Source organism: Chaetodon auriga, chromosome 1 (genome assembly GCF_051107435.1).
Source record: "Chaetodon auriga isolate fChaAug3 chromosome 1, fChaAug3.hap1, whole genome shotgun sequence".
In the NCBI taxonomy this organism is placed as follows: domain Eukaryota; kingdom Metazoa; phylum Chordata; class Actinopteri; order Chaetodontiformes; family Chaetodontidae; genus Chaetodon; species Chaetodon auriga.
The window spans coordinates 32,016,975-32,028,868 of record NC_135074.1 but is presented as its reverse complement, the minus strand read 5'-3'; the positions used below and the strand labels follow the sequence as shown (position 1 = coordinate 32,028,868).

Below are 11,894 nucleotides of genomic sequence, written 5' to 3'. Positions count from 1 at the left end.
CTTACGTCGCACAGAATGAACTTGTTCTTGCAGATTGATGTTACATAAAGACGAAGTCTCGCTCAGAGTTGACTCACTGTGCTGACAGCAGTGCCAAAGCATGAACTCAGCGGTGGACACAGGAGGCTGCATGTTTACACTGCTGCCACATCCGTCCTGTTGTGGTCTGTTGGGTAACAAAGTGATCTCTGTGTGGGCTGAAGAGTACATCGCTCCCTCACAATTCAGGTCGTCGGGTGTAATCCCATCTAAACGTGAACCACCTCCCTCCAAAGACTGTTAGACTGTGCTGTTATCCTCTGTGGACTCTGCAGGGTCTGTCTGTCTGTCCGTCTGTCCGTCTGTCTGTCTGTCTGTCCATCTGTCCGTCTGTCTGTCTGTCCGTCTGTCTGTCTGTCTGTCTGTCTGTCTGTCTGTCTGTCTGTCTGTCCGTCTGTCTGTCTGTCTGTCCGTCTGTCCGTCTGTCTGTCTGTCCGTCCGTCTGGAGGCTTCAGAGGACTCTCAGATGACACTAAGGAGAAACACATTTTGTAGAAGAAAAAAACCTCAATGTTTTTCGTGTATGTCACACAGCATAAGGAGCATCTATGGCGTGCGTCACAGTGCTCTAATCTACAGGCTCATCTAACGTTTGCAATCTAATCCATCGTGTCATCCAATCTAATCTGTACTACAGTAAAACACATTCAGGGTACACCTCATTGGCTGGCCACTGTCTCATTAACTGAACTTTTTCCAAACTGCATCACCCTAAAAAACAAAGACTCAACATTTTAAATCTCCGTGAGATTTGTTCAATAGATTATGAACATGTTTGTGAAGTGGGACGTTTTCAAAATGTCTTCACGTCTCATCGTCTCTTATTAACTACATTACTGTTCAGTCCCTTTGAGGACTGTACACTCATCCATCCAAAGTCTTGTGCAGTTTCTGCTTGTTTTCATTCCCCTCTGCTGTCATCATCATCATCATCTCCGTCAATAAACTTAAATAAGCGATGAGCGCGAATGCATCACATCTTCTAGAAGACTCGGGACAAACAGGGACTTGATGTCTAAAGTACATGTTGCACCACACGTACGGGCTGTTCTCATGATCATCAGATTATCCCTGAAAATACTCCATCTCAACTCCATTAAGGACTTTGTCGATGAGCACGGCGGGTATATAAGACCCGGCGGCTGAGGGAGAGCACAGGACCGAGAGGCAGCAAGAAGAAAGAGAAGCTTCTCTTTGTTTTGCTGTTCTTCCTTTGCTCAGCGCTTCCAGGCAGCTTCGCTTCGCCGATCCAGACCCCCACAAAAACTACCTCGCAGGTGAGTGTGATCACACGGCAGCAGAGACTGCACCTGGTTTCTATGTGTTTATGAGGGACGTTTCAGAAGTTCATGCAGCTTCTAAGGAAGTGCTTCATGCATTTCCTCTGAAGCTACTGAATGGAGGAAGCGTGAGATGTTAGAATGCACTGATGCCACAAGTTGGACTTTATTTTTAAATATGTTGCTGTTGAATTAGACATAACGACAACCTGTTGATCGAATGTTGTCTAAAAAAACATTTACTCATCATGAACACAATAACTGGACCGTAACTGTTTTCAGCACATATTTATTTTCAGAAGCTCTAACCAGAAAAATCTGGGTTCATCTTCGCTGCTCTTTGATATTTTGGGGTTAATATTTAAAAACTTTTCTTCTTATGCTTTTAAGCTGACATTTTGGGAAACACATTTATTTGCCTCCTTAAGTTGATGCCTCTGTCTGTGTGTCGTGTCTGGAGTTTGAACAGGATCATGATTATCTTAGCATGAAGACTGAGGTTCACCATCTCCACCAACATCTCTGAAGCTCATTAAGTAACATGTTTTATCCTATTAAATTAATCTGTACATGAAGACAAATATAAAAATGCTCATCTGAGGTTTTACTGGCTGTTATGTATAATATAGTCATGTATTATAACAGCTGTCAATCAAACCAATTCTCCAGTAAGCCGATGCTTCCAGCTGTTGTTCTATCATAAATAGGTTCTGCCTGAAACTCCCTCAAGATGACAGATTTTAAGACTTAGCTGACGTCACTCTACAGCTCACCTTACTGACATAACAGACTAGAAAATTTAACTCTGCCAGCTAATTATAACTAATTACTGGAGCATATGAGATAAGACAGTTGGCGAGGGGATTAGGTGAGGGGATTAGTTGAGGAGGGACACTGGAGCTGATGGGGACTGCAGCCTGAAATGGGTAAACAAGGCTCATCATGACAACTTAAGACATATTTCAATAAGTTTTCTGCTTTTTCTTTGTCACTTAATATCTGAATCTTTCATAGACATGAACGCAGCAGCAGCAGCACCTGGAGGCTCCAAGGCCGCTCCTCCCAAGTTCAAGCAGAAGGAGACCAGGCAGTTCAAGAGCAAGGCTCCCAAAGCTGGACAGAAGGGGTGAGTCTAAAGCACAGGGAGCAAAGCACGACACCACCACAAAGGGTCCAACGGAGAGGAAAGGTCTCAACGTCTCTCTCTGTCCTTTCAGGTTCGATGATGTTCCAGGGATGGACGGCCTTGGAGGTAACTATCAGTCAAAGCAGTGACTGAAAAGCGGTGAATAATTCGTCGTTGAAGGTAACGTCCTCTAACCTGCGCTTCCTCTCCCGCAGACGCAGCCGTCGTCTGCCCCTGGGAGGCGTTTGGCGACATGGAGCTGAGCGACCTGGCTCAGTTCGGCATCGTCTAGACCTTGTGCCGAATGGACACAGTTGATTCCTGCTGGCTGCGATCCAGCAGCTTTTTGTTTTCTCTCCTCATGAGTCCTGCCCTCTTTGGGTGCAGAGACGAGTCTGAATGGGTACCATTTAAGGACGACTGATGGACGGAGACGGATTCTTTCCTCTCCCCTCAACAAGTGGAGGGAGAAGCTCTTGGACAGCAGCCCCCAAGAATGACTCTTCTTCTGTCCTGGGCCAGTATACCTCAACACCTGGAAGTATTAGCATCTCTCTGAGCTCTATATCATCTTTAAGTACACCTGAATGACATCACAGGAAGTCCCTGTTGTGGCTTTGTCGTCCTGTGTAGCCCAGCATCTGTGTAAAAGTGTAACACACTGTACCGCTGCTTAGGTTTGATGGATGATCAGTAAACAACTGGGAATCCTTTACTTAAAGTGGGTAGATCACCTCCACCTGTAAATATCTTATTGTGCATATCTATCAATCTATCAATCTATCTATCTATCTATCTATCTATCTATCTATCTATCAATCTATCTATCTGTCTATCTATCTATCAATCTATCTATCTATCTATGTAATCACATCAAGTAGAGTCGTGTACTCTGTGGTTATATGTGATAATAAATTGTGTTTTAGCCACATTATTCTGGTCTGAATCTTGCTTTTCTTTAGAAAACAATTTCATGCACAGTAAAACACTCAGAGTCCATATTACTGTTGATTGATGATTGGTTGGTCGATCAATTGATTGATCAGTCTCTTATTTGTGTTGACACAACACAAATAATGGTGATACAATATTAAGAGTAAACCAAATAATATGAGTATAGTTTTAGTCTGCAGCTTAAAAACCTCAAATCACTCTACGACCCCTGAGACATATCACAGGACAGAGACACGTCCTGACTTCAACGTCTCCATGATTCTAATATAAAGACGCTTCTGTGAGAAAAGCCTCTCAGTAAGAAGGCAGCAGTCTTTGCTCAACAGTTTGGATCGTTTATCTCATACATTGATTAATTCGGCTTTAAGACAGTGTTAACAAACTGAAGCCACTCACTGTGTGCACGTAGACAGAGTTTGTCTTCTGTCCTGCTGTCCACAGTATGTGTCCAACAAGAGGTGCTGAGTGTCTTTCTCTTGGTAGAAAAAAGCCCTGCTGCTCTGATTGAAAGGCTGTATCGCAGATGGGAACGTTAACTCAACAAACCTCTATGAAGCAAACATGGGAAACAGACTTTTTCTGACCGTTTTTATATTATAACACATTTATTTTTTAGATTTGTCGTTCTGTGGCAGCAGTTTACATCACTAACATCACCTACATCAGGAGCTTTATTTCCTCTGACAGATCTCCACACTACACAGATTTTTCTCACAATTTCAGAAGTTTGTACATTTTGGGAGGCGTAAGGTGTTCACACAAACATGATGAAACGTACGTCAGCACGTAAACTTGGGCTGGGATGAAGTAAAATACTGGACCACTGAGTGTGGAATGGCTTTCCTTGTTCATATGATGGCACAAGTCCACCTGATCGGATTCTTTGAACATGAATACCAACAGTTTCTCATATATTGTGACGCTGCTTGCCTTTTTAATTACTATATTGTTGAGAGCGAGGTTGTAATTAGGACTCAGATGCAGACTCAGATGCAGAGTGACCGGTTAATGATTTATTGCGCACAGTGTTCTTGCACACACTCAAGTGAATGGTATGATGGAGAGTTCACTGAGGACGGCACAGAAAATGTAATGAGTGGCAGTGCAGCCATGGGACTGAAGAAGAAATCAATTCATCTCAATAAATGCTAGTGGACTTATTTTACTGGGAGACATCAGATCATAAACTTTCTCTTTCTCACAGGCTCCATTAAAATAAGCAGCAGTAAAACAAAACACACCTCTGTGTCACACACAAACCAACAAAGCACCAACACTAACCCGCGACGTGTGAGCGGATCATTGCGGTATCGCTCCGAAGTGTCGGCACAGTACGACCCATCACTAGTTTCTAGCTTAGTTTGCTTTTGTCATTGTTTATGTTGTTTTCTTGAGCCGTTATCTAATTCTTTAATTTTCTTTAAGTCATTATTTTTTTTACAACTCAACATTATTTCTCTGTCAGTCTGTAAATAGTCCTGGTTTCTCCACAGTAAAACACCACGTGGTGATACTTCAGCCTGTATCAGCCTCTGCCTTCCTCCTCGACCCGCTCGCCATCTTTACACCTGGTGTCAGGAGTGGGATGCCCTAAGGGTGGGCCGTAAAATGCCCAGCTCTGGTCAAGCGGGTCTAGACGATGCCAAACTGAGCCAGGTCACTGAGCTCCATGTCTCCAAACGCCTCCCAGGGACAGACCACCGCAGAGTCTGCAGGGGAGGAAGACAGAGCAGCGAGCCAATGAAATGCAGCTCCTTAACGAGGCAAAGTAAAGTTATTATCTCTCTTCAAACACATTTTTACTGTTTTCATTCCATGATATTAAAAATCAGTCATACAGAGAGACAGTGGGCATTCACGATGCGTTCAGGTGCTCACAGAAAGCTTGAGAGAGAAGTTCAGAGTGTCACATTGTCTGTTTGGGAAAATGACAAAAACAAAACTGTTGGACGCAGCAGAAAAAAGGTTTTCAGACACTGATGGACGATCAGACGAGCACTTTGTCTGAAACATACTGAGACTTTAAGATCAAGAGATGAAACACAAAACAGAAAGGAGGAGGAGGAAGGAGTCGTGAGGGTCTCCTGTATGAACACTAAATGATTTTTGAGGAAACATATTTAAGGCTTTATGAAATCAAACGAACGAGAAAATCTGTCAAGCAAAACAACCTGTGACTCTTTCTTCAACCAGAATCCAACAAACATCGACGGAAAGAACCTCAGAGGGAAACTTTTTGTTTCATTTGAGACGCAAAAGTGTCTTTTGTTTGACTTCTGTGGAAATGCATCTGAGGCTGGTTGAGCTGGTTCATGCCGTCGTCTTTTCACTTGATTCGACTCGTCTTTCGACACGTTCTGCTTTCTGCTTACCTAAAGGCGAGGCCCACTGCACGTGCCTACCGGCCATTAGCGACCTGCAAGATTAACAGAGGTCAGTCTGATTTCCAGCGCTAGAGCTCAGATTTTCATTCATAGGACATTTGATGAAGAGGTAAATCACATCCTCATAGATACCGAATATTGTCTAAACTGTTTGTCACTAACACAGAAAAAAGGGATAAGAGTGAAGACTCACTGTGAGTTTGTCAACCTGGAGGAGAGTTAAAGTTCTCTGTCTTCACTGTCTTTATACACCACTAAGTCTTGTATATAATCCACTCATTCATACTGGCTGTGCTGAGGATGATGTATTTTCAGACAGCCTCCTGTTAAGCCTGCTCAGGTGAACGCAGACGTGTTGGCTGCCACAGTTTTCACATTGTGTAATGTTTACATATTATATAAGTCAAGTTAAGAATGTGAAACAGAATCTGTCTTTGATAGTTAAAGAGCTTAAAAAACTCATTTCTACAGCAGGTATTGTGCATATTTGTCTTTTTTTATGACAGCAGGTCTTCATTCGGTCAGTTTTTATTTGTTTTCTGCACCGTCAGATAATTTGACAGCTCTGGATTCAGTCAGACAACACTATGAAGTGGTGAACACTCTGAATAATGAACAACATGGAGGCGTTCTTAACGAGCCAAAGCTTCAGACGTGGAAGTTTGGACCCAGAAGTAACCTGAAGCTCCTCCAAAAGAATTTTGTTTGTGTTCACAGAGTGAAGAAGTGTTTTGTTTGGCTGCTTCACTGTTTTCTCGACGTCTTTCGTGTCATTTTATAAACATTTTCCCAAATTTCTGCCTTATGTATTTCTTCTGTCTATCTCCACACGTCACATGTTATACTGAATACATGCAATTACAATGTGCAAAGACGTAAACACACAAGAACCCAAACGAGCTGCAGTGTAAAACTTCAATATGTCACGTGCACGCTGAATATCCTGGAGGAGACGTCCAGAGACTGTTGTTCTGTGTTAAAAATGTCGTCTTACATGTAAAAACTCGTCATAATCCCTGAACGATCTGCACTGCTCATTAAAAACTCACAGACAGAGGACGTCTGCAGACTCCAGGGGACGTGGTTTCTCCTCTGCAGGTGTCAGATTCAGCCTGTTTACAGATTTGATTTTCTGTTGAATAGTTGGGAGATTGTGCAGATTTTCTCTCGCTGTGTTTTAAAAGTGATTGTTGTGAAGATGTGTCGTGTGCTTGAGCTCTTTTTAAGGACAAATCTGTGTTTTTCTCTGCACACAGAGTCGTTTTGACACGGCGGCGGTTATTTCTTGTTGCCTGTGGTCTCTGATGGATTGTGTTTGCAGTCACTTCTGTCTGTTTACCTCCTGAAGCCCTCACAGCCTCAAACACGGCATCGTTCAGCCTCTGCTGTTAATGGGATGCTGCAGAGCCTCACACAGCTCACGTTCCTCGTTATGCAAAGGTCTCATGATCTCTCTAACTGTACAGCACCAGAGATTATTACCTGTAATCCTCTGTCCTCTCACCGTGCTGTCCTGTACAGCCTCAATCCCTGCTGCAGCAAATTAATAAGTATGTGAACCAGCTGAGCGTCATTTCTATTTCATTTGATCATCAGCTTTGAGTGAATGAAACTGCCCAGACGACAAACTTCAGTCTGTGTAGGATTCATTTCTGTGAAGTCTCACCTGTTGAAAAGCATCATGTTATGATTGGAGGAAACACAGCAGGAAAACAAACACTGCTGGATGTTTGACTCAGTATTTTAATGTGATTATCTTTGGCCAGTCAGGCTTCGTTTGTAAGCCGCCACTCAAAATACCCATCAGCCCTCGTGATTTTATGACCGCCGTGTTTCAACGAGCAGTAAGTGGGAGGCGGCTGAGCTGCTGTATAAAGGCGGGCTGACGGCGTGATGATTCCACAGAAGAGAGACACTGTGAGAAGAAAGACTCCATCTTTGTCTTGCAGCTGCTTTTTTGCTTCTTCTCTGCAAAGAGAAATTTCTTTGACGTTCAGTCTCACCACAAAACAAGTAAGTGTGTTTTTCTGAGAGCAGTCGAGCTTCTTCACGTCTTCTCACTCCATCCGTCTTTTTCTAAACTTTCAGTAGTTTTTTAGAGTAACGTGGTATTCAGATTGTGTATTAGTCATTTGTATTAGCACACAAATGAGTTTTTGCATCTTTCTGCACAGTTTAAACCTCCAATGTCTGATAACAGCTGAGAAATGACTCCATGATCGATATGAAATGTGAAATATGACGGTTTTAATGCTTGATGGAATTTTAAATCATTGTTTTATTACTTTTCTAAATAATCACTCAAGACACTGAAGCACTTTGTTTGATTTGTTCAGATTTTTCAGATTTTTCATTTGCACTGTTTAATTTAATTAAACCATTTAAATTCAGGACGTGTGACCAAACCTGTGACTTCTATTTAGATTAGAGGTGTGACTTTTCATAAATGTCATAGATTTCAGATCTGAGGTCAAAAGTTGAAAATGGGAACAGAAATAATCATTAATTCATTTGTTAACCATAATAAAATTTGCAGACTATAACTGTTACTGAATGTACCTGATTAATAAGTTCAACCTTGTGATGTTTTCCCTCATTTTGTGATGTAAAATGTTCTTTTTGGGCTGTTCTCTCACTTCATTTGCTCTCTGAGTCTTTTTTCTGGTAATAATCATGAAGGATGTTCCTCATTCTTCTCGACTTTATATGAACTGAACAATTCATTTGAGGTGTTTAAGCTTGAGTGTTAAACTGGAGATTCATCTTTAACCGCTGACCCAGTTTGAATCCACTGACGAGGTTCATGGATGTTCAGCTGCTAAATTTGTTGAATATTATCTTTTAAAGAATAGATTATAATCCTCATCTTAATCCGCCTTCGTCCCAGAACATGAAATGGATCAATGAGATCTTGTTTGGTGCAGATTTTGATCCTCGACCTCCTGAGCCGACCTCTGGCTTTAGGCCTGACACAAATAGGATTAACAGCATCAAATATGGAGAGAGTTTATGACACGTAAGCAGATAAGAAGAGCACTTAGATCAAGACAGGTTATCAATAGTTACTTAACGAAAGAAGCTGAAAACAGAAGAAGATTAAGTTTGAGCCACTGGAGCACGTGGAAACGATTTGTTTGGGGGCATCAGCTCGTCGATCTGCAGCATCCGTGATGAGTAAAAAACATGTTTCTTTCTTTTTGATTGAAAGTCTCCAACATGAACGCAGCAGCAGCTGAAGGCTCCAAGGCCGCCCCCCCAAAGTTCAAGCAGAAGGAGACCCGTCAGTTCAAGAGCAAGGCTCCCAAAGCTGGACAGAAGGGGTGAGACTGAGCGTCCACGTCCGCTCGTCCAACAACTCTGACATTCACAGTTTTTCACTCTGCTTTCCGTTTTTCTCCACAAAGGTTCGATAACGACGTCCCCGGGATGGAGGGTCTTGGAGGTGAGGCTCAATTTCATGTCTAGTCTGAAGTTTTCCATGTTTAGATGTGTGGACTCAGCGTTTGGCGTCCCTGTCCTGCAGACTCCGCGGTGGTCTGCCCCTGGGAGGCGTTCGGGGACATGGAGCTGAGCGACCTGGCTCAGTTTGGAATCGTTTAGACCTGCTGGACTCGAGCTCCCACCCCGAACCTGCACAGATGTGATGTCACAGCACGCTGAGGATGAGGAGCGCGTTCGAAGCTGGAGGAGCGAATCCACCAGGCATCGGTGCAGCGGTCGCTGTGGGACAGATCTCTGCAGCCTCGGGGTCACATGGAGCCTCTCTGTGAACCAGACCTGCCACAGTCAAAGCCAGAACAGAGAAATTACTTTATTCTATCTATTTTTCTAGGTGCTATTTACAACAAATATCTATATTTGCTATAAAATAAATGTGAAATCATGATGTAGAAAATGTTCCTCTCACTATCCTGTAACCAGATCACCTGTAATGTAGACAGCCACAGTAAATGCAGTATGTATAATCATGCTGGTTTATATAAAAACTATTTTCCTCAGCCCTCCGACTTGCCTGTGTTTTTTTTTTTTTTTTTAACTTTCATTAAGTTAGAGGATAGTTAACCTTCATCAGCTGGAGCAATCTGACTGGTATTGATTGGTTATTGGTGATGATATTATAGCTTCCCACAGACAGATCCATATGTGTCAGTGAACACGTAACATGTTTGAGTTTATGCACCTCTTGGAAAACAAGACCTTGTAGCCCACGAGTGAAATAACACCAGTCACTGATTCGTAACCCAGCTGCTCTGGATCAAAGCTGGATGACCAGTTTCTCAGTGTCGCTTGTTTTTAGTTAATCTGATTAACTGTAGACGTGCTGTAGTATTCACATCTCTGAAGCTCAGTATCAGCTGAGGCCTGTCCTGCTTTATTGTGCCAAAAACTAGTTTTCAGACTGTAATTGTTTCAGTTTATACTTCACATGGTGCTTTTTCCAACATAAATTTGTGAAGGTCTGGCAAAAAGGGGCCAAACAGCCAATTATTCCCCTGAAGCCTAACAGGCTCCTGCTCTGGACTGGAGGTTTGAGGTTTTCCTAAACTGTTAGAAGAACCTGCATCTTCACATACCACCACTTCAAATAAGTCAGCGAATGTTCTTCAAACTGTGGATCTGTGAACTAATCGGAGAATCTGTTTCAGAGCAAAAACCATCATGGGCTCTTGTGCACTGAGCCTACATTAACATAGAATCTGTTAGGGCTACACTTGTGAACCCATGTGCAGAGACAGAGACAGGTGTGGGTTTAGAGGTAATACACAGGGTAAACAGGTAGAGCCTGAGCAGGGGCCGAGCCAAAGGATCCAGGGAGAAGCTGACCGGAGGTCTGAGACCGGAGAACAGGTCCGGGCTCGATACGAGGGCCGAGCAGAGCAAACGTTTCTGCAGGGACACTGAGCAGGTAACCAAGGGCGGGGCTTGTGGACAGGCAAGCCAGGCAGTTGTTTGGAGCCCCCGTCCACTAGGGGGGCCCCGGCCACTTATTTTCAACAATGATTATTGATAGGCCTGAGCTTTCAGGGACTCCTGTTGGTCCCTGGACCTCACTTTGAGAACCACTAATCTATTTTTTCAGTATTCATCTCAAATGTCCCAGAAATTGTGCATTTATGTGTGCAAAAACCAAATTTTTGTGGCATGAAAGGGTGGGGTGGGGGCCCCAGGATTTCTTGCTTGGAGCCCCAAGAGACCCGAGCAACACCGCTGCAGGTAGCACGATGTGGCAGTGGTGAGTCTTTGTTGAAGTCCTGATTACAGGTCAGGAAGCGGCTGCAGAGGCTTTGCTCCAGCACACCTGCGTCCACTCAGGTAATCAGAGAGAGTCAGTGTGGCTCAGGTGATGTTCAGGGACAGATCGAACAGTGAGGCTTACGGTGTTTGAAACGAGGAGGAACAGGAGAGCAGTCAGAATATCAGATATCTCATCAAATGACAGACAGACATGTAGACAAATCACAAATAAATGATAAATAAATAATTAAAAACAGAATTTAAGAAGCTGTCAAAACATATTTCCTGTTAGTCTCCAATGAGTGTCTAAAAAAGCCACAAGCTTTTAAGATAAGATAAGGGGGGGGGGGGGCATAAAACATCAAAAAGACAATAAAAGGATACAGAAAAAAAGAAAATCAGCTCCATGTATGTACGTTACATCCAGGACAGAGATGTAAGTAATGATGAATGTTTCCATAAAAAACATGTTTGTGTTTGTGTTTGTGATGGGGAACAACATCAACACAGCGCTTTGTTAATAACGCTGCAGTTCAATACTAAATTGTTGGTTTATCACCAGTCACTAAACTAAATTAATAAATTCAAACAATCTCCAGACACACACACACACACACACACACACACACACACCTAGCGAGCTGGTTTAATGGACTCGCTCTATAATTAAGTAGATACCTCTTTAATCCCTGGTTTCGGCGCTTGGCATCAACAGTCTTGGCAGGTCTTCAGACCTTATTAGAGAACACCTCATTGGCTAATGGCCAAGTGATTAATGAGATAATCAGATTGGCCTATTAGCGGCCTGCCGTCCCTGCGCCTGCTCGGAGAGGCTGGACGGAAAGCTGCAAAGCTCCTCAGTTTGACCGTGTGAGC

At 43.1% G+C, this 11,894-nt stretch overlaps 2 protein-coding genes across 2 annotated transcripts; both read left to right on the top strand.

Moving 5' to 3' along the window:
- The first annotated feature begins 1,180 nt into the window (after nucleotides 1-1,180).
- Nucleotides 1,181-3,379, top strand: LOC143323494 (retinal cone rhodopsin-sensitive cGMP 3',5'-cyclic phosphodiesterase subunit gamma-like). The gene is made up of 4 exons (XM_076735366.1): nucleotides 1,181-1,316; nucleotides 2,334-2,445; nucleotides 2,537-2,571; nucleotides 2,661-3,379. Exons 2-4 carry the CDS (start codon nucleotides 2,336-2,338, stop codon nucleotides 2,735-2,737), a joined length of 222 nt encoding a protein of 73 aa, XP_076591481.1. The 5' UTR covers nucleotides 1,181-1,316; nucleotides 2,334-2,335; the 3' UTR covers nucleotides 2,738-3,379.
- A 4,319-nt stretch (nucleotides 3,380-7,698) lies between these two features.
- On the top strand, nucleotides 7,699-9,772 carry LOC143325649 (retinal cone rhodopsin-sensitive cGMP 3',5'-cyclic phosphodiesterase subunit gamma-like). Its single transcript, XM_076738884.1, has 4 exons — nucleotides 7,699-7,796; nucleotides 8,992-9,103; nucleotides 9,188-9,225; nucleotides 9,307-9,772. The coding sequence occupies exons 2-4, from the start codon at nucleotides 9,000-9,002 to the stop codon at nucleotides 9,381-9,383; spliced, it is 219 nt and encodes a 72-aa protein (XP_076594999.1). The 5' UTR covers nucleotides 7,699-7,796; nucleotides 8,992-8,999; the 3' UTR covers nucleotides 9,384-9,772.
- Nucleotides 9,773-11,894: the final 2,122 nt, after the last annotated feature.

Coding starts and splice junctions, on each gene's coding strand:
- LOC143323494 (XM_076735366.1), top strand. CDS start 2,336: ATGAACGCAGCAGCAGCAGCACCTGGAGGCTCCAAGGCCGCTCCTCCC. Junction 2,446..2,536: donor CCCAAAGCTGGACAGAAGGG/GTGAGTCTAAAG, acceptor CTGTCCTTTCAG/GTTCGATGATGTTCCAGGGA. Junction 2,572..2,660: donor AGGGATGGACGGCCTTGGAG/GTAACTATCAGT, acceptor CCTCTCCCGCAG/ACGCAGCCGTCGTCTGCCCC.
- LOC143325649 (XM_076738884.1), top strand. CDS start 9,000: ATGAACGCAGCAGCAGCTGAAGGCTCCAAGGCCGCCCCCCCAAAGTTC. Junction 9,104..9,187: donor CCCAAAGCTGGACAGAAGGG/GTGAGACTGAGC, acceptor TTCTCCACAAAG/GTTCGATAACGACGTCCCCG. Junction 9,226..9,306: donor CGGGATGGAGGGTCTTGGAG/GTGAGGCTCAAT, acceptor CCTGTCCTGCAG/ACTCCGCGGTGGTCTGCCCC.